Source organism: Rattus rattus, chromosome 9 (assembly GCF_011064425.1).
Source record: "Rattus rattus isolate New Zealand chromosome 9, Rrattus_CSIRO_v1, whole genome shotgun sequence".
Lineage (NCBI taxonomy): Eukaryota > Metazoa > Chordata > Mammalia > Rodentia > Muridae > Rattus > Rattus rattus.
In genome coordinates this window covers 24,769,978-24,792,086 of record NC_046162.1, presented here as the reverse complement: position 1 = coordinate 24,792,086, position 22,109 = coordinate 24,769,978, and the positions used below count along the sequence as shown (strand labels likewise).

General features: G+C 37.8%; 1 protein-coding gene across 2 annotated transcripts in view; it reads left to right on the top strand.

Annotated features, from left to right (window-relative positions):
• The window catches only part of Gabrg2 (gamma-aminobutyric acid type A receptor subunit gamma2), an 86,936-nt gene extending 74,122 nt beyond the window's left edge, over nucleotides 1-12,814 (top strand). The window contains exons 7-10 of one of the 2 annotated variants that reach the window (XM_032914301.1): nucleotides 2,463-2,615; nucleotides 6,555-6,760; nucleotides 8,968-8,991; nucleotides 10,415-12,814. In XM_032914301.1, coding sequence (XP_032770192.1) covers nucleotides 2,463-2,615; nucleotides 6,555-6,760; nucleotides 8,968-8,991; nucleotides 10,415-10,690 — 659 coding nt within the window. In that variant the 3' untranslated portion in view covers nucleotides 10,691-12,814. The remainder of the gene's footprint in view (nucleotides 1-2,462; nucleotides 2,616-6,554; nucleotides 6,761-8,967; nucleotides 8,992-10,414) is intronic. The other variant, XM_032914302.1, reaches the window with a different exon arrangement.
• Nucleotides 12,815-22,109: the final 9,295 nt, after the last annotated feature.

Sequence of the window (22,109 nt, the reverse complement as noted above, 5' to 3'; positions counted from 1 at the left end):
GATCCAATTCAGCAGTCCTTTCTAAAATCCAGTGTTTCTTAGCACTTGTTCTATTTGTCTCGTTGACTTTTGCCAAACATTAACTCCAGAGTTCCAATGGTTTCATACGGCTGTTTATTACCATAGGTAAACAGCAGCTAGAACCTCATTCTTCATTGACATTGAAGCTTTGCCTCCTCAAACATCCTAACAAATAAGAAAAAGGATTAACATTTGTGTCTATTAATTCCAATTTTACGTTTCATGCCCTTAATTCTAAAGTGTATCTCTCCAGTGTAAACAGAGATGGGGTTAATTTACCAAGTGTTATGACTTTAAGTATTAAGTGTCGGGACTTATCAATGAAACAGATAGAATTAAGTGTCACCATCATTGACTTGCTCAGGATTTAACCTCTGGGGCTTGGGTAAACCACTGACTCAGCACTTGAAGAGGATTAGATTCTCTGGGCTCCTCAGCATAAGAGTTTTTAAGCATATAAAATGTGATGTGGCCTTGGCGATAAGACAGGCATCATGCTGTCTCTCTGAAGCTGATTTGCTTTTAAGTGGCTTGGTCTGGGGTTTGCATCCATAATCCACTGTGAGAAAAGGTGCAGGGTTTGCAAGCAGGGATGAAGGTGTTCAGAAGCCATCAGTTTATAATAGACTCAGGTAGATAAGCAAACTGTGAGAGGCTAGATCCTTTAGGGAAATGGAAAATCAATCCAAGATTAGAATCTTGTTAATGGTGAACAAAATTAAAGTTCACTTTTTAAGAGTCAGACAGTTAACGTAAGAATGTAGGCTATCACTTGCTCAAATAATGCACAAAAATAGTTACTAAAATTGAAGTGGTTGAAATTCTTTATTTTGAAGGTACAAATGTAGATTGGTTGAAAGATGAGTCATGTTGTTTCTTGTAATTTTAAAAGCCACAATAGTCTGTTTTATAGGAATGGTACTACCTGGTGACAGTGCTTTCACATGAATTTATTTATGTTTTATTTCCAAAACTGTTGACTTTAAGAGTGTCTTAAGAATGTTATTTTCATACATAGCTGTATGGCTATTCTTTAACTTCTTAGAGTTTTAATAAATACATTTCTTGAATTTTTTACATAAATTCTTGGACAGGTTTTATTGTTGTTGTTTGGTTGGTTTGGTTTAATTTTGTTTGTTTCCTTGCTTGCTTGTTTGTTGGTTGGAAATAGGGTTTTATTATATAACACAAGCTGTCTGGGTAGTCCAGAAGGCTATAAGTACTGATTAGGCTATCAACTTGCTTCATGATGGGATTATAGAAAAGTTCCATGATGTATTCAAAATAATAAATTCTTTTAAAAATTGCAAAGTCAACTTATTGCAAGGAACTCACAAATACAAATATGACACTCTGAGAGTAAAGTTGTCACTCAAACACACACTTGCACCATCTCAGAGCCTACACGTCTCAGTGGACTTCTGTTCCATTAAAATCATAATTCAGAAGCAATGGATCTGGATTTCAGTTTTACAGTCTCGTTATCAGCTACATGTATCCACTGAATTACCTCAAAAATGAAGTAAGGAAGTACTATACTATTTGAAACCGGAAAAAACCCAATAGCTGTATACGCGCTTTCCTGTTTCATGTGACGTGTTCCTTGAATTCCATTCTTTCTCAACTCCTAAAATTACCCTTTGTCAGTCTAAATGTCGCACTGTATCCACACTCTTAAAACCCCAATGTTTCAAAATCTGCTTCTTGAACCTCAAAATATTCATTATAATTTCATGAATGTATCATCAAATATTAGGACTGCCCATTATCTCTCGGGGATTATGCTAAGTACTGGCTGTGTGATCATGGAGAGAATGGGCGCCATCTAGGGATTGTACATGCACATAAAATCAGATGACAGCACTTACAACATCAACAGCACTCAAAGGAAAGCATAGTCATGGATGAGCACAACTGCTATGGAAATACCATATGATACAGTGAAATCATGAGGAAATAGCTCATCATAGGAAACGGACTGTAAATTTTAAGTAAAATATTATTTTATAAGTCTCAATCAGCAAGATACTCTCCAGTGGTCTGTATATTTAGAAGTAAAGTGGAGAAATTGTTACTGAATGTGCATTACATGACCCATAAGCAAGGCTTAGTCTATAGAGGGTACCCTCCCACTCCCAGCAAAGAAAATCTTGTACATTGTTTCTACATATGGAAAATCAAAATCCAGAATCATCCAGAAGAAGAAATACTTTTAAGATCCACAAACACTTTCTTTTCTCTCTGATAGTACCATTTCTGCTAGAAGGGCTAGATTTCATCTCAGGTTGGATTATATTTCATACTTTTGTTACTGCTCTTTTGTCCAAGTAGTTAGAAAAGAACTTTCGTGTTAGCCCTCATGTAATGTCTGAAATTAATTGTGTGTCCAAATGTTGAACGCATTCACAGTGCATTCCCATACTTCTGCCTTTTCTTTCCAGGTGACTATGTGGTTATGTCCGTGTACTTTGATCTGAGCAGAAGAATGGGGTACTTTACCATCCAGACCTACATTCCCTGCACACTCATCGTGGTTCTGTCCTGGGTATCCTTCTGGATCAATAAGGATGCTGTTCCTGCAAGAACATCTTTAGGTGAGAGAGATTTCCAGGTGCTGTGGTCACCCAAGATAAGTACCTGAGAAACGGGATCTTTATTTTTCCTTCTAAATGGGTTTGCTCTGAATTCAAAGGCAAAATGAAAATCCATGTTTTATTATTAAAGACTATCAATATGATTATCTATCATCTATTTATCACCTATATCTATCTATCTATCTATCTATCTATCTATCTATCTATCTATCTACCTATCTATCATCAATCCATTCTACTTAAAGTTTACTACTTTATAGTTCTACCTTTTTAATTAGCATAGGTTTTCTTTAGTACAATTAATAACAAATTTAAAATAAAATAAAATAAAATAAAAACAAAAACTTAATTTCAAGAGAACTTTGTGCTTTTTTTCCCCACACTACTGCTAGCCTCCATATCTATTCATGAGAACTGACCAGATATAGCCTTTCCCAATTATCTGCTTAGTCATGACACAGAAGAAGTTTGAGATTTGACAAGGCAGAAGTATTAGTATCTTGGGAAGAGAAGCACAATAAATCGGGCACAGTTGTTTTTTAGTGTCAACTCTTCCCCTTTTCCTACCACACCACACTCGGTTAATTCCAACACAAATAATTAGTGTGATGATATTTAGCCAAATTGACTTTTTCCAGAAGAGCCATCTAAATGTTTAATAAGGAACACTTACTGGCAAATCTAAGCAACAGAATCATTTCCTTATTATTTGTAATTTAGTCACTATTTTAAATATGGTGATCCCTGTCTCAGATTTTCTTCTTTTTCTTATTGGTGGAGGAAGACATCTACAGACCAAAGTAAAACTGACTCACATGGATATTATAACCTTCATCCATCAACTGACTATAAGACCTCAGTCCTCTACATTAGCTATGTGCAATCTAGTAACACAGGCCTTGCTAACTGCCTGGGGGAGTGGAGAGTAGTACAAGAACATGAAATATAAAGTCCAGTAATTTAAGTTTCCAGCCATATATAGGATAAGGGTGTATAATAAACTGCATTCTCTCTAATCCATGTTTTCCTTACATGTAAAACAGATATCATTCCTGATTCATAAGTTGAAGGTTTTTATTGGGCTAAAGTAACATTTTTTTCTTTTGCAAAGCACACTGAGCAGAGAAATGCTTGAAAAATGGTAGTGACTCTTATCATTTCTGACAAAATGATCTGTACCAGGTTATTAAACTGAGGGCAGAAATGATTACCGAGAAAAAGACAACATTTGCATATCTGTCCTTTTCCAAACCCAATTTAGTTTCCCATCTGTTTCAAAATGAAGTTATTTTGATTTTCTGGTATATGCAGTACTGTGTGTTACAAATCCTGTTCAACAATTCAAATATCCTGCCTAATGTCGCATACTGAAACAAACTTCGAGTATGTTAAGCAAAATACTCCAAGAGTTTTTCTTTTTAGCGTGTCGCCATCTCAGAAGACACAGTAGATGTGTTGCTCTTGCCCGGCACAGAGCTGCCAACGAGCTACTGAGTCAAAAATTATTCAGCGAAAATTTTATGTCTATGATTAGATATAACAAATGTACTGATACATTCCAAATAAACCATCTTCCCCAAGTTATTTTCTTAAAATTATTTCAATGTATTTCCTTTTGAAGGCCCAATTCTTTTGACCAATATGTCTTTTATGACCATGTAACCATTCGTTTCAACTATTCAGAAATAAGTGTTCTCTAGCAACAAACCATTTGAAGAGCATGTTAAGGCATGTTGATGGAAGGCCCTTGATAAGACAGGAGGCAGGTTCTCCTTTGACGGTGTATTAATCAGGGATGCTCAATGTTTCTAGTGCAGTTCTTTTGCAATTAGCACATGCAGAAGTTGTAATAATACAACTTATCATATTTTAGACTTGATATAAATCAGCAAACGCGGTCAATGTTAAGTAGTATCCATAAAGTCACACAATAAGTTTGTAACAGGCTTGCAACTTGGAAAGTTGGTCATAGGTTTGTTCTGGGTGTGGGGATTTGCTGAATTCTATCTGTCACCAAAGAAAAGAACCCAAGCTGAATGTTCATCTGTTTAAAATTTTTCTCAGTTCTTTAGATCAGTGTTTCTCAAATGTAGCTATACATTTCTATCACGAAGAATGTTTGGGAAGTACATGTAACTGACTCCCACCCATGAGGTATTTAATTTACCCCAAGTCTAGCTTTTGTGTTTTAAGGGCCAAATCTGCCATTACTTTTAAAAATATAACTGTATATTTGTGAAGCTCCATGATCTTTTTAGGTGTTTGTCATCAAAATTTAAATGAGATTACCTTAAACATCTGCAGATTTTGAACTTCTCTTCACAGAACAGATAGCAAAGGCCCTAATAACAGTGACAGATATGGACCGATTTTTGATGACATATTTCTGCCTCTTGTAATACATGAGTGTAGTTTAGTGCATAGCTGGTAGCTGGTAGAAAGTAATCATAATCGTGAGAGTGGGCGCGCAACAAGATGAAAACACATGTTGGTCTTTTTCACTCAAGTATTGTAAGGTAAGACCGCATCATTGAAAAGCTCACTTCATGCCAAAGCTAATTAGGGAAGGCTGTGCATCTCATTTCTTTTGGCAAGGTAAGATAAATTTGATTTGTACAGTCAGTAACACTGGGTTTCAAAATCACATCATTACCTTATTGGTGGTTGGTGAGTCAGGCGAAACTGTGATTTTCCTTTCTCTTAATGTCATAGCTTTTCTTTTTCCGTGACCCCAAGAAGAACCTTGGGAATATGACAAAACAATTCCTTAAGCTACACATGGCATAGCCATGATGAACTTTCTTAATTCCTTAAATAATATAGCTCTGTTTTGTGAGATCAGTACTTATGTTACCTGTCAGAATTTGTTTTTAAATAATAAGTGTCACAGGCAGGGTCTTCTAAAATGAGCTCATCTTTAGCTTCCTCCAAAAATAGTTACATTTTTACATTTTCAATGCTCAAGTTAAGATTCGAGCCTGATTGTGGAAATGAAAAGCCCAGTTTCCACATCAGCTTTAAAGGTCGCTGCAAAAATAAAAGAGACAATTAGGTACAATCAAGGAGTTCAATTTGAATTAATGTGTACTCAACCTAATTAGTTTCTTTTAGCATAGGAAGTAGATCATTTCCAAAATAACAACACAAAATTTCTAACCATACTTGATACCTTACTAGATGTCAGTGCTCTGGGTAGTCAGTTTTCTATTAGAGTAATAAGTATATAAAACAAATCAATATGACTGAAAGAGAGGTTTATTTTGGTTCAAAATTTCAAAGGTTTCAGAACATGGTCATTTGGCCTTGTTCTGAGCCATGGGACATCATGGTTGAAGATCATGAAGGAGGAAGCCTGCTTACGTCCTGCAAATAGAGGAGACATGGAGAGAGGGGATGGGACTGGTGTCTTAATATCTTTTCATTTGTACATCTCCAATGCCCTAACTTCTTCCCATGCCACTAAATGTTCCTTCATGTCCCAAAAGCATCAAGTTGAAGACTCTTATCACATGAACCTTTTAAATACAGTCCCCATTCTAAAAACAACCCTGCACAGATACATTAGTACATTGTCTATTTCTCACGATACTTTGTAAAAGTAGACACTATTTCCCCATCCTCAACCCTAAACCTAACCCAGTAAAAGTCAAAAAGAACCCTAGGGAAAATCCCCTACTAATAGCTGATGGAGAAGTCTTCCAGAACCATATCACTTTCCAAATCCAGATGATTCAATAGCTTCCAACTTCCTGGGATTTCATTATACATATTTTCATGTATTTACAAAGTACATGTGAAAATTAGTGCAAAGCAATCGATGTCAAGACGCTCATGTTTTTGGTGCATCTCTACCCTATAGGAGTGTAGCGTATCATTCCTCTTGCGGTTGGGATATCACGGGTGCCGCCACGTGCTTTGTTCTTATTGTACTTTCTATAGGAATCACGACTGTCCTGACGATGACCACTCTCAGCACCATAGCCCGCAAGTCTCTGCCCAAGGTCTCCTACGTCACAGCAATGGATCTCTTTGTCTCTGTTTGCTTCATCTTTGTGTTTTCGGCTTTGGTGGAGTATGGTACCCTGCACTATTTTGTGAGCAACCGGAAACCAAGCAAGGATAAAGACAAAAAGAAGAAAAACCCTGTATGTATCATTTTCTACTGGGACAACTGAACTCCCGGTGAAGACAGGTCATTGGGTCTGATGTGGTTAGCCCACCTACACACTGAGACTCAGTACTTTGAGCTCCATGGTGAAAAGGAAATAAGTTAGCTTTCGACAAGTCCATCAAGCTTTAGTTATGATCACTAGTTAGATCAGAGTTCCTAGATGCTCTAAGTCAAACTCTTTATGCAAATGTAGTTACCAATTGTCTGCAGTGTTTATGTGCGGTGTTAAAGAAGATTCAGATATGCATACGTGTTTGAGTTATTATTCTATAGGTCAAGGACTTTCTGACCAATTTGTTATAATATTTTTACATAACTGTTTTTTGAATTAAAATTCACACAAAAGGCATTACAAACTCTAGGTTCTCATATTAGTTCAAGTCATACCAACTTATAAGTAACTTAATGTGTGTGCATACACATGTGTAGGGTGTGTGTGTGTATGTGTGTGATTTGTGTGTGCACGCATGTGTGCATGTGTGTTCACACATGTGTGTCTGTTTGTTTATGCAGGTATATGCATTTTACTACTAGAATACTTATACTCATTTTATCCCTACATGAATTGTTTTGTTTTCAAAACGAATGAGTTGAGATTGTATGGGCTTCCTTATTTCTGTTTTCTCATACGAAATAAGATGAATATATTAAAAAAACAAATGTCAAATAGGCTTCTATAACATTTTATGATGAAGATCAATAAACCAATGAAATATAAAAATATAAAAAGTCACATGAGGGTTCTTAACTTTGATGGGTGGCAAAGGAAGTTGACAAGCTGATTTTTTTTTTTTTTTTTTTTTTTTTTTTTTTTTGGTAATTGCTTGATTTGGAGACAGGTAAGATGACTTATACCAAACCTTAAAACGAGAGGATGAAGAAATGAAGAATATGCATAAATAAGTAGTTTTACTGGGAGAGTTGAGGACAGCATGTAGATATGTACTTACTCACCTGAGCCTAATGTCTCTGTCGCAGGACTCCCAATGACAGTACAATTTTATCTCCTTCTGAGAGGGGGACAGGGGTAATGACCTTACTTTCCTGATTTACACCCTTTCCTGGTTTTCTGCTCAGAGGCATTAGCAACATCACAGTGGCTACCTATCTGACCATAAGCTATGGGATAGCTATAGAAAACTCTATTTGCATCAGACACTTATCCGGTGTTCCTCAGAAATACTGAAGAAATTTTACAAACGACACGTTCGTTTGAAAGTAAGACTTGGTGGAAGGTAAATAAACTAAAATCGTTATTCTTACTGGGTAATGAAAAGAAGAAATGCTTGATTTTAATGTCCCAAATAGTGATTATACTGTATGTGGTCCTTCCTTTTCCGGTATGTTCTTTGGTCTCTACCTTTCCACCTTTTCATATTCCTGTTTGATTTTTCTTGCTTTAAATTTTGTTTCTCAACCTCGTCTTTCTCCTTCATTTCCTAAGTCATTCTCCCTCAAATAAAATGGCTGTGCTGGTATTCATTTGTGAGGAGGATGGGGGACAGGCTTTTAGGGCCTTTAGCAAAAGCCTCCTGGCCTTTGGAATCAACAGTGTCACCTCAGTGTGGAAATTGCTACATAGAAATAGTTGGATTCTTTAATCTAGGTGCACAGCAATAGCAGAAGAAAAAAATGAAAGCAGACAGGGAAAGAGATCAGAGAAAACAAGAATATGTAATTCCTGGGGAATCTGATGCACTTTCTCTTTTTAAGCCACCTCATTTATTTCCCAGAACTAGTCTAGATAGTGAAGGTCTAAGAAGCTGAAAACTTACTTTCCTGTTTGGTTTTCCCTGCACTCCTCATGGTCAGGACTTACATATGGGGTCCTCCTTAAGGATAATTACACAATTCATACTATTTTCTTAAAGGGCAAGTATTCACTAGGAAGCATCCTCGCAACTGACCTTAGCTTTCGGAGTCCTGTGCTTGTGGGGTCCTTTGTAAAAGATTGGATTGCCAGTCACACCTTTTCACTTTCCAACTTTAGATATACAAATTACCACAGAGTCAGAGCACACCTTCTGTGTTTATGCTTTCAGTTCACTTTACTTACTGCGTTTTCAAAATGTATTTTTAATTTGTCTTATTTTGTTTCTCTTTCTCTCCTTTCCTTTTCCTTCTTCTTATTAAAAAAAAAAAAAAACTACGCAATTCTCTTTTCTGTCTACAAATCCAAAGCTTCTTCGGATGTTTTCCTTCAAGGTATACTGTTTTTGGAATGGGCATTTCACTGCATGCGACTGCTGAATTAACTATTAATGCTTCCCATGGTGCTTTATTGTTTTTAATGAGTAAGCATTTAACTTATAGACTAGATGACAGGACACTGAAGGTGGAGAGCGCTCCACAGACCTCTAGAGTTGATTCGGCAACGAGACATACGTTGCACAGGCTTTTTCTACGTTCAGCTCAAAACCACACAGCCAATAGTTATCATAGGTAACAAGGCTTCTGTACATCTGAAGTTCATGCTTCATCATGTGTAAATGGAATCCATCTCACCTGTTACGATTTACATATACTTCATACATATACATGCACACACACAAATACACATACACATGCATGCACACACACTCATGCATGCATGCATGCACACACACACAAACTGGTAAAGCTAAAATTTAAGTCTGTAAAGGCTAATTAAAATGAGATTTACAACTTAATCTCTACATATATTACAGCTTTATAATAATAAAACGGTCTTCAGCAGACTGTAGGTTAAACTCTCTTTCCTTTCCTGCCCGGGTGATTGCTGGACCTGTTGGCTCTGTAAAATATTGAAATGAGATTTTTGTTCACTCTAATAACTGATTTAGAAACTGCAGTTTATATCCATACACTTTAAAGGTTACAAAGGAGCTGTGAGTTTTGCTTTAATTTTACTATTAGTCATGCATTGAATCTTAGATTACCTTGTCGTTAACTGTAGCTCATTTTGCTAAATAAATAAATAATAAAAAGAAAAAAAGATAAAAATAATGATCTTTTTTGAATTTTAAACCTCAATCAATGTATATAAACAATGACAGTTTTAAGTTTCAAGTTGGTGAATGTTAGACAAACTACATACTTCTAATAAATTAAACCTTTGTTGCATTATATCAATGAACTTCTTTATTTCTTCATGCATATTGGCATTTGCTACTAAAATTGTTCGATATAGTTGTTCAGTACAATGGGTTCTCTTTGCCTCTAAGGTAGCATGACATTGCAATTTGATTTGAAAAATCAATGCATTTTTATTTCTCGATTTTACTCACTTGCGATACCATTAACTAGCTTCATGTAACCGGCTTCACATCTAATAATTAATAGAATGAGATTCCATGTAGTTTGATTTAAATACTTATCTTTTGGTTTCTTTTGGTGTTCAATAGTCTTGCTGTAGCTATTAGCTTGGTGACATTATTTCCAGCTGCACTGCTTAAGCTCAAAATCTGAAATCTGCAACCTTGCTCTCTTTCTGAGTTCAATTTCACCATCGTAGATCACGATGTCATAAGCAGTTTTCTGAATCCTCATTTTCAGATTCATCATCTCATTGATGACATTGTGGAGAAACGGTGTTACATAGCTCCAGTGTGACTAACTGTGCCCTCTCTCCTTACCCACCCTGTCTCAGGCCCCTACCATTGATATCCGTCCCAGATCAGCAACGATCCAAATGAACAATGCCACCCACCTTCAAGAGAGGGATGAAGAATATGGCTATGAGTGTTTGGATGGCAAGGACTGTGCCAGTTTCTTTTGCTGTTTTGAAGACTGCCGAACAGGAGCCTGGAGACACGGGAGGATACACATTCGCATTGCCAAAATGGACTCCTATGCTCGGATCTTCTTCCCTACCGCCTTTTGCTTGTTCAATCTTGTTTACTGGGTCTCCTATCTTTATCTGTGAGGAGGTTTGGGTTTTATCGATAGGGGGTCTCATTCGCTGAATCTCACGAAAAGAAAATGTCCTTTCTAAGTCCAACGATCTAATACCCTATGTGGTCACTGAATGTGTTTCTCTGTCTCAACCTAGTAATACATAGAATGTCCTACGATCCGTGCCCAACTCTCCTTTGGTTATTGTAATTTGAATTTTAGCGTGCACTGTCTTTCAAACCTGCAAGGCAAAGTTAAGTTAGAACAAGAGCTGTTAGACTGAGCAAGATACCTTTGAGCAAAAGCACTGCAAACTGAAATCTGTGAGTGTTTAAAGGGGCATCATTAGCCTTTGATTCACGTATAACTTAGTACAAAAGGTATACAGCTGTGTGCTACGTTCGCTTGGGGTCACGTTGTGGTAAATTGGAACAAATTAGAATATCTCCCGTATCTGTGAAGAATCACAATAGAAGAGCCTAGATTAGAACTCTATTATACCTTTATCTCAAGGTAGGAAGCAAATTCCCTTCATATCGTTATGTACAGTGATGTAAATAGTTCAGCGATGTAGAATGCTTCAGGTTTAATGCATGCATCTCTTTAGAGCCAAAAAATAAATGAACTCATGTTATCATCACATAGCATTGTCTTTTATTTTCTTTTCCTTTGGGCTATAAAATAATATATTAATATAATTACAAGGATTTGGGTTTGAAATTTTGGAGGGGGGGTTCACTTCCTTCTCCCTCGTGCATGAAAATTCAGGTTTGGAAAATTATGTTTGTCTTGTATAACATCAAAACACCTTGAGGACAATTTAGACTGATTGCCATTTGACAGCTCTAAATAGGCCCGACTTCATCACTAGCATATAAAGCAAATGTACGCGCTTGCCGATGTTTTACTTTACTTTGAAGATGTGCATTCTTACCAGAACTTGCTCTCTATCTGGATACCTGCTTCTAGTGATTGCGAATGCCTTGTGGGCAGAGTCCTTGTCCTTTATTCTTTTAGTTCTCAACATCTTGCACTGTGCCTGGCATATAGTCAGTGCTCAATAAACCTGGCTGGGAGCAACACATCCTCATGTAGTCTGGTGAATACCTTTTTCTGATCCGGAACAAGCGATTCATCTTTTCCCATTACTGTTGACATGTGAAGCTTCTTTATCTGTAGAAGTAACCAGAGAATCTAAAGAACGGTAGCTTGTATGTTCATCTTCAAAAATTTGTTTTAGGCAAAGTGTATTTATTTTAAAATAATATCTATTTCCTATACCGATGTATGCAATTGATGAAATAAGCATAGAGTTCTTGATTATCCCGTTTTTTTTTTAAAGAATTAATTATGTCTGCTAAACATTCTGCTTGTGAACCTATGAAAGTATGAGCAATATTCATACCTGACTGGTGTATAGTATGCTTGGAAACAATGTACTGAAGGTTAAATTAAAAACAGAAACAACGTTGAGTAACTTGCATGGAGGTCATGGAGCCTCTGACTGTGGGCTCCTTTTGCTACATAGTAATTAAGTGGAGTTTTTGGCTGACATCAGACATGATGAGTTGAACCTTATGGGATTATTCTGAATCCTTATTTTTCTAAAATATGACTCTATGGTCAGTTCTTCTTCAAGGAAAATATTGATTCAAATCAAAGTTAAATCATAGTGTAACTTTATAGATAATGAGAAGACAATAAAAGAAAGTGTCTCTGCTAAGAGAAAACCACATGAAGTCATTAAAATTCATCTGGATGAATCTTGAAAATATTCAGCTGCTGGTTTTACAAACCTCGAATATACCAGTGCTTTAGTATCTAACCTCACACGGATGTAAATAAATGATTAATTTCTCATTTTAAAATGTCAAAATAGTCAATGTTGACTCTTTGGGAGAGTTGCAGGCAAATTTAATTTGTGAGAAACAAGGTATTATTGTCAACTTGAAATGTGTTTTTGCAGTCAGGACACGGAAATAAAAAATAAAGCTAGCTTTCCAACATGTGTAGAACACTGGTAATATGGATATATATTATACATTATCCAATTCTTAATCATCAGCTGCTCTCTGTCTGTGCATTTGCAAACCTTTTCACAAGAGAATTGCCTAATATATGGACTTTTACAATAAAAATGCTGCATTCTAATCCATGGTGGCCCCTCAGTTGTCTGGTTGGAATGTTTTCTGTTTCTTTCTCAAGAGTTATTCTCTGTTTCCAATTTCATTTCCATAAATACCCTGAGCTTTCCTGGTGAATTCTTTTTCCAGCACTCAGCAAGTGATTCTCCTTGCTAGAGTCAAGAGAATAAATGAGACAAGCATTTGTGGAAAGAGTGGAGGAAGACACAAGAGTTAATGACATTAAGGAGGCCCCAGACTTATCACACTACAGGACCTTCAAGGCAAATGTCTATTGTCTCTGTTTTCAAAGTTGGAATTATAGTATCACTGGAATGCTGCTTGACAAGGCAACATTTAGAAGCCTCTGTTTTATAATCTAAAAATTAGATATTATAATGTCACCCAAGACAATAAAACCTAACAGGTGGTCAAACATTTTCTCTCATTTCCAATGTATCCATGTACTTCAGTTTCTTCCACTCCAACCAAATTAGCCCCCTTGTAGGAGAGAAATCTATCACATCTATCTTAAGATGATGCTATGTAATGTTGTCCTCTTTAAAGAGGACCTGTTATGCAATTCTTTTATTAACTACAGGTTAAGGGCCAGGAAGATGGCTGAGTGAAGAAAACACCTGCTGTAAGCGCCTGAATTCAGAACCCTAGAATCCATGCCAAGCTTGCTGAAGTAGCTTGAACATTTCTTATCTTAGTGCTCAGACTGGAAAGTTAAGGGCCAGTTAGTTTGGAGCATAGAGTGATGGTGATAGAGATTCTGTCTCAAACAAGGTGAAAAGTGAGGACTGACATGAAAAAGTACCCCTACCCCTTACACACACACACACACACACACACACACACACACACACATGAACACACAGATGCATGCACAAACATATATATATATATATATATGTATGTATATATATGTGTGTGTGTGATGGATAGATAGATAGATAGATAGATAGATAGATAGATAGATAGATAGATGATAGAGACAAAGAGAAAGGCAGACAGAGACACATGCAGAGAGACAGAGACACAGAATAAAGGGATGTTAGGAGCAAGAGAGAGACAGAGATGAAATATAGGTTGAAAATTGAGGTCTGTTAAAAAAACTTATAAACCAGAATAGTTACCTTTAAGGCCCAGATAACCCCCAATGAATCACAGTTCCAAACTTTGAAACAGAGAGACCCAATGATCCCCAATTCAATGTCAGTGTCCTATTTTCTCAGAGGTCTTTGAAATTCTCCTGAGAAGAAAATAATGAAACCAGAGACTGACAATCTGTTCTAACTTCCCCTGCATGTCATTGTCTTGCCCTGCTGTGTTTTCCTGCATCTGATTTAAACATCTGTTTCTCACCTTCTGGTCAGGCCAGGAGCATTCCCACAGAGGTCTCCTTCGCTGTTTACCCCGTGCCTTATCTTCAGCTAAGGGTATATTCTTGTGCAAAGCCTGCATTTCTCTTTCATCTCAATGTTATCCTGACTAGTAGCATTAAACTTTATGATGAAGGTCAAATTAAATTAACCAAATGGTGTTGTCTGTGGGGATTATGTAGGGGAAAAAGTGCTGCTTCTATGCTCTGTCACTACGGATTTCTGTCAAACGTGTAGGAGGTAGGGGAATGACCTCCACCACAGGAACTGCAGTATTTTCAGTGAACTGCAGAAGGTCACATGGCTTGCTCTTTCCACCTTGTCTCATAGTTTTCCTGAGTTTGGAAGTAAAATTCTGGTGTATATCTTTCTGTAAATCCATTAGGATGCTTCGTGCTTAAAGACTCCTTTTCTAAAACTTTCCTTGACTTTTTTTAATTATAAAAATATTACATTTTTATACTTACTAATATTTTAAATTTCCTTTATTCTCCATCATATGTGATAACTACTTACCATTCAATATTTCCTCCACTTCATTCAGAATTCTCTTTTAAAGATGAAAGGATCTGAAGTTGTCTACAAAAAAAAAAATTCCAGACCTCGAGCAGGCTTTGTCTCTAAGGCATGGGACAAGAGATATGTGCCTGAGAGTTCCCATAGCTATTTTCTACAGAATATTTCTTTCTACTATTTCTGCACTGCAATGGTGCTGTGTATTGTAGTCAGCAGTGGCTGGCCTTTATGATTTTTTCCTATGACTACAGAGAATAGGACAACTGCATAATCAATTTTAAGTTTCTTTTGAAATCCTTTGGGTTGTAAATTGGAGAATCAGGTTCATATTTCATGTGTACAAAACCTGGCTCTGGTATAACATGTTTCATCAGTTACTTTATTTGTAATATGATCTCCCTGTATAGTCCAGGATGACCTTGAACTCTTGGTCCTCCAGTTTCGGTTTGAGTGTTAGAATTACACCTGTTTCAGAGTTGTACAATCCTTTTGTGCTTTGGTTTCCTCATTTCCAAAAACAATTAGAGACCGTATTGGCACAGATTATATACTTTCCTTTAACAGAATAGTTGAGACAATGCTATGAAGTGACTCAATGTTAATTATTTTCCTCAGTATAAAAATGAAATTATAAAACAAAACAAACAAACAAACAAACAACAACAACAACAACAACAACAACCGCAACAACTGAGTGTTAGAGCCATGTTTATGTTGTTCAGGGGCTATCATCTACAAGAATACTGTTTTATCATTAAACTGAGAAAGAAAACAATCCTTAGCCCATCAGTAGCATAGGGATTTGCCTAAATACTCCTTTCACTGTGATATTAGTTTCTCATAGTTGAATGAGGTGATCAGACCCTTTTTCTTTCCAATGGTCTTTTGTCTCCCCTGTCATTTACTAAGATCTTGAATTATTGAACCTCTTAGTATATTAAACTATATTATCTCCATGTAACCACATTGGGCCATTTATTACTTTGCATTGCAACTCTTCTCAAAATACTTCTCAAGAGACTTTCCCATCTCTGAATATCTGTTAGATTTAGGATATTTTTATGGCTTTACTAACAAACATTAAGCTATCTCCTTTTATTTTGACCACTCTTTGGTACGATTTACAATGACCTAATCCTAATGTTTACTTCAGCAAAGTACTGAACATTCACCCAGTCTTCCTAGTAAACAAAATTTAAATGAACAATGCGGTAACAAGAATATGGCATGCATAATTCAGCCTTCATTTGCATCCTAAATCAGGGTGTTTATCTCTGTCTATCTTACTGCTTTATAAATTTTCCTCATATTTTCTCTGAACCTTGTGCGTCTTATTGCTCTGAGATGAAGTCTTTTATCAAAGTAATTTTGATGAAGTACCTATAGAGTGAATTCAGCAGGAAGCTTTCAGTAAATACAGAAGCACAAGTTTCATGCTTGGCACTGTGAGGTCAGAAAGAGAAGAATTATAGACATGCCTTGCCTTGAACCATCAAGAATACATCAGAAGAAATAAATCAAAACACAAATAACTCTAACAGTACTACACACAACAGTCCTTATAGAAGAAGACATTATTCTCCCTGTGAGTAAATCCAGGAAGCATTTTTTTTGCACAAATCTCTGCCAAATGTAAGACGTTATCATTGGTTTAGGGACCTTCTCTCTGATTACTAATAAGGAGAATAGAAATTTTCAAAATTTGAAGATGTATCACGAATTCACTAACTATAGGTATCCACCCCTAAGAAGAACATACCTTTTCTCCTGTCCAAAAGTGTTTAAGCACATAGATGAAGTAAATTATTTGATAAAATCACAAATATAGCTCTGGTTGTGTATAAAAATAGGGGTAGATATCAGTGGAAGGGGAAGCCCTTGGTCCTGCCAAGACTGAACCCCCAGTGAACGTGATTGTTGGGGGGAGGGTGGTAATGGGGGAGGATGGGGAGGGCAACACCCATATAGAAAGGGAGGGGGAGGGGTTAGGGGAATGTTTGCCCGGAAACCGAGAAAGGGAATAACAATCGAAATGTAAATAAGAAATACTCAAGTTAATAAAGATAAAAAAGAATAGGAGTGGATATTGTGCATATTTATATTTTAGCACAATTTTTAATGCATGTATTACTTCATATAATAAGTATTTTTGTCTTTCTGCTGTTACTATTCAGTTATATCATGGGAAATTTGGCATCTATATTTGTTGTTGCTGTTATAATTAAATGATGCTACAAGGAACATTTGTTAGGTATTATGTGTGCCTCCCATAGATATTTATTTCATAAAATGCACCTATATACATGAATTTTGTTCAACAAAAGCTATGATCATTTAATTACCAAACTGACAGAAAATAGATATGATTCAATGGATAATAAGAAAATTAATAAAGGGATTACTTACCAATCTAAAGTCCATCAATAAAGGGAAAGTATACTATTGTGGGTTCACTTGTGGAAAGTCATATTGCCTACATTGACTTTCTAACATTACTGTTTCAAATTACCTACACTTAGTGACTTAGCCAAATTCAAGCAGTCATTTCTGAAAGTTGGCAGTCTCATTGGCTAATGAGGAGGTGAGTACACAGGGATGCATTTATTCTGGAAGGTTCCCTGTTTTTTTCCAGAATCTAGAGTCCTTTGATATTCATTCCCTAGAGTTTCTCTTTTGAAGCAGGGAAAATCATTTCACACAAATGTTGCATTTGTTTTATCCCTAAGTCTGACATCATGATTCCCACTTATAAGAATCCTTGGGTGTATTGGCAATCCAGAATAACCTCCTCTTCCCCAAATTCTTACTGGTGCTTAAAAACTGGATTTTCAGAACAGATAGTATAATGTTTACCATTTTTTAGAGATTAAAATGTGGATGTTTCTTAAGGTCTACTCTTCTCCCTACCATAATATCTTAATGGGACATGTTCACTGGTCAGTGAGATAGATCAGAGGATAAAGTCTCTTGTAAAACTTCACACCCTGAGTTCAAAGCCCAGGACCCACTTGATGGAAGGATAAGACTAAATTACATAAGTTGTCCTATCACATCATGTTGTTTTCTGGTACGCGCACACACACACACACATACATGTGTGTGTACACAGGCACATGCGTACAAACAAATTGTTAAAGATGAGTAAGTGTTAAAACTTAAATAAAAGAGAAAAGAGTTCTAAATGGGATTTAAGAAGATCAGAAGAAGCTGCACACCAGAATCATTAGCTCTAATAAAGGCAGCCATTTCTAATTAGTGCTCAGTCAGGAGCAGTCAAGGGTTCAATTCCCAGAGGGGCCAGTCTCAGTCTCCTCACTGAGTCATGGTGAGAACTGGTTGGCCGTGGATCAAGAGAAGTAAAATGGACATCACCCTGAAAACCTCTCCAAAGCTTACCATCTGTGATATATAAAGCAAGAATTTTCATTTGTGGTCTCCAGTTATTATACATGTTTAAAGAAAATGAGATATTTGGCCTTTTTTCTTTTCTTTTATTGGATATTTTCTTTGTGTACATTTCAAATGTTACCCCACTTTTCTGGTTTCCCCTCCAGAAACCCCAGCCCCATCTCCTCACCCCCTGCCTCCTTGAGGGTGCTCCCCCACCAACCCACTCCCACCTCACTGCCTCCCCACCCTGGCATTCCCCTACACTGGGGTATTGAGCCTTCACAGAACCAAGGGCCTCTCCTCCCACTGATGACTGACAAGGCCCATCCTCTGCTCCATATGCAGCTAGAGCCATGGTCACTCCATGGGTATTTTTTGGTTGGTGGTTTAGTCCCTGTGAGCTCTTGTGGGGTCTGGTTGGTTGATATTGTTGTTCTTCCTAAGGAGTTGCAAACCCTCTCAGCTACCTCAGTCCTTTCTCTAATTTCTCCATTGGGGACTCAATTGCACTGTTACTGTGTCCAAAAAAAATGTTCTTTTAAAAGGATTGTATGGCTACACTGTCCTCACAATTCTACAGGGAAATAAGTAAAGGAATTGTCAACAATCTCAGAGTAATACCAACTTAAAGTTCGGAACAGAAAGGTAGGCAACGGGAGGCCCTACATCCAGTATAATCCATCTCTTAAAAAAATGCTGATGCTCTTTATTGAAGAGTATTGGATGCAAAACAGAGTATCATAAATAGTGTTAGGGTTGGTGTGTGGCCATCAGATGCGTCTCAGATTGGGTCAGTTCTTGGTTGGCCATTCCCTTAATCTCTGATCTCTCCCTGATGCCTGCATTACTTGCAGACAGGGTAAATTTAGGGTTGAAAGTTTTTGTGGTTATGTTGGTATCTCTATGACACCAGTGGTGTTCTTGTTTGTTTCCAGGTTCCAAATCTCCAGAGTAGTGAGTCACAGCTAAGGTCAGACCCATTGATTCTTGTTCCAGGCCATGCCCCACTCCTCCTCATACCAGTCAGTTGCAGATTTCCATTCATTTTCACAGCCACCTAGCCATCTTTTCTGTCCTCCTCCACACCTGATCCTAACTCTTCCATTCCCCTCCCCGTATACCCTCCTTTCCAGTTCCCTTCCTCTCTCTGCCTCTTATGCTTGCAGACAGGAGCATGTTGTCCTCTGAGAAGCTCCACTCAGCAGATTCAGACAGATACAGACACCCACAGCCAAACAGTGGATGGAGCTCAGGATTCTTACAGAATTGAATAGGATGAAGGATTGTGGGTCCCAAAAGGGATAGGAACTCCACAAGAAGATCAACTAACCTGGACACTTGGGGCTCTCAGAGTCTGAAACACTAACCAAAGAATACATTCAACTGGACTGAGGCTTCCCCCATTATATGTAGCAGATGTGCAGCATGACCTTCATGTGGGTCCTGAACAACCAGAATGGGAATGAGGGGGAAATCACAAAAGCTATTGGCTATATGGTAAGATATCTTCTGCTAGCTGGGCTGCCTTGTCTGGCCTCAGTGGGAGAGGAACTGTCTAGTCTCACAGAGGGGAAGGAATGTGAGAGGGGTGAACTAGAGTGGAATGTAAAGTGAAGAAGTAATATATATTAAATTAAAAAAGAGTACTAGATGCTTTTCCAGAACATCCCTGGTTTGGATTCCAAGCACCCTAATAGCAGCTCAAAACTATCTGTAACTCCATTTCCAGAGTATGTGACACCCTCTTCTGGCCTCACTGGGCACAAAGTACATAATGCACAGACACACATTCAGGCATAACGCCACATATACATATGTATGTATCATATTTATGTATCTTCTATAAATCTTTATATCTATATATGACAAAAATAAAGACTTCTTTAAAAAAAAAACATTGTGTTAGAGTATTAGAGGGCCCACATGATTTATTTTTGAAAAAGTTTCCAAATGGTTTTATTAAGGTCAAGTAAATGTCTTTATACAACTGTTTTCCACAAGTTAATATAGGTTAATAGCAGCAGCACTCTGCCTAGTCCCCACAGCAAGGCTGCCAAGTCAGTCAGACATTTGCAGGCCAAGACAGCCCTGAGCTGTTTAAGCCAAGAGTGGACCTTGTGAGCCAACACTTCTCCTCTGTTATCACAAGGCTTAAAAAAGACAGAGCTCTGAGTCATTGGAGGCCCAAGAGCACAATTCTATATGGGTTCAAAGCTAAAAATAACAAAAGCAGAGTCCTATTTTTACAAACGCAATGACTACAAAGACAATTACATTTTAATTGGCACAAGTTAAGCCAAAGTGACACCAGCTGAACCATTTGAAGTGAACGGTTTGTTCTGTGTCTTTCCTTGATATTTCCAGAGTGAGGCTGGTTGAATAAATGTAACCATGTAGAATGTGTACAGAATGTATAAGGAATGAGCCTTTCTTACGGAGCTACAAGTGTCTTACAGGTAAGGATGCAAAGTTTATGAGTCAATCGTTATTCCCTACAACCAGTACTTAATATCACATATATATGATAATTAAAATCTCCTAAGACTAGTGCTCACAAAACTTCCTCAAAAGAATGTATCGGTAAATAATTTTTAAAAGATGGCAGGAAACCATGCCATGCTAGCGCCAGCACTGGCGGGCCCCATGGTACTAGCGAGGTGTTTCCATCTCGGCAGAGTCTCTGGCCCAGAGTTCTCAAAACGTCTTCACCCAACTGCCTAAGTTCTCAATTTCTGTCCCTCGCTACCGCTGGCTACTCTCTGGGCCCTGCGGCAGTCTCTCTGCCTCCAAGACTAGCTCCATCAGCAGCCACTTTCTTGTGGCTCTCCGCTGCAAACTCTGCTCACATTCCAGCAACCATCCATGTGGTTAGTGTCACAGTTCCCAGTATCCTGGTAAAATCAAAACTCTAGAGCTTGTAATTTATCAATCATATTTATATCGGTAAATCCTCACTCCTCAAAACGTCCACACAATAAACACAGAGACAGTTGATGTTGATATAAACTGAACACCTAGACAAGACAAATTGTCTTACAATAATCCATCCCTTATATGGATTAAAGCCACACTGGGGTGGGTCATCCTTCTCCTCTTTCTTCTCTCCTTTTTCTCTCTCCAAACCTCTGTCCCCGCCTTTCTTTTTCACTGCCCGATCACAGACCTTGCCTTCTCTGGTGCCTACCTTCACCTACATATAGACATCAATCCACAAAAGAATGCAAAAATAATATTTTTTTAAAGAATCAAAACCAAGAAGAAAAACATTTAAGGATCTGTCCCAACCTTGTCCGCCAGGATGGCCCAAAGAAAGACACACAAGCACAGGCAGCAGGCGCCACTAAGATGAATGAATGTTTGAATCTTTGTTGCCTCTTCGTTAGTCAAAACTTTGTCACAAGGATATTACACGTGAAGACACTCTCGGCAGCTATATTTGCCACTGCTGACTCAAATACACAGGTGCCTTGGTGTGAGACAGACGTAATTGAATGCAGTAACAACCCCTGCCAATTTGGTGGGGGGGTTGTGGGAGTGCAGAGCTCTCCTCAGAATATCTAAACTTACACTTTGCTTGCCTGCCTGCAGTACTCCTTCAAATACCTTGGAGTCTCAAGCTATGTTTGCATATGTCAGCCTGGATCCACAGACAGCAGCCTAGCATAACTCTCCTCTTAGAGACTACCCCCAACAGATTACCAAACAGATGAAGAGATCCACAGGCAAAAAAAACCAGACTGAATTCGAGGGTTTGTGAAAGAGTTGGGGAAGGATGGAGAAACCTGGATGGGATAGGGCCTTCACAAGAAGACCAAGAGACTCAACTAACCTAGAATTTGGGGTTCCCAGAGATTGAACCACCAATCAAATAGCATACAAGGGTCATACTTAGGAACCCCACACATATTTAGCAGATGTGCAACGTGGTCTTCATGAGGGTCCCCAAACAATCATAAGGCGGTCTTACCCTGACTCATTTCTGCCTGTGGTTCCCACTCCCCTAACTGGGCTGTCTTGTCTGGCCTCCGTGGGA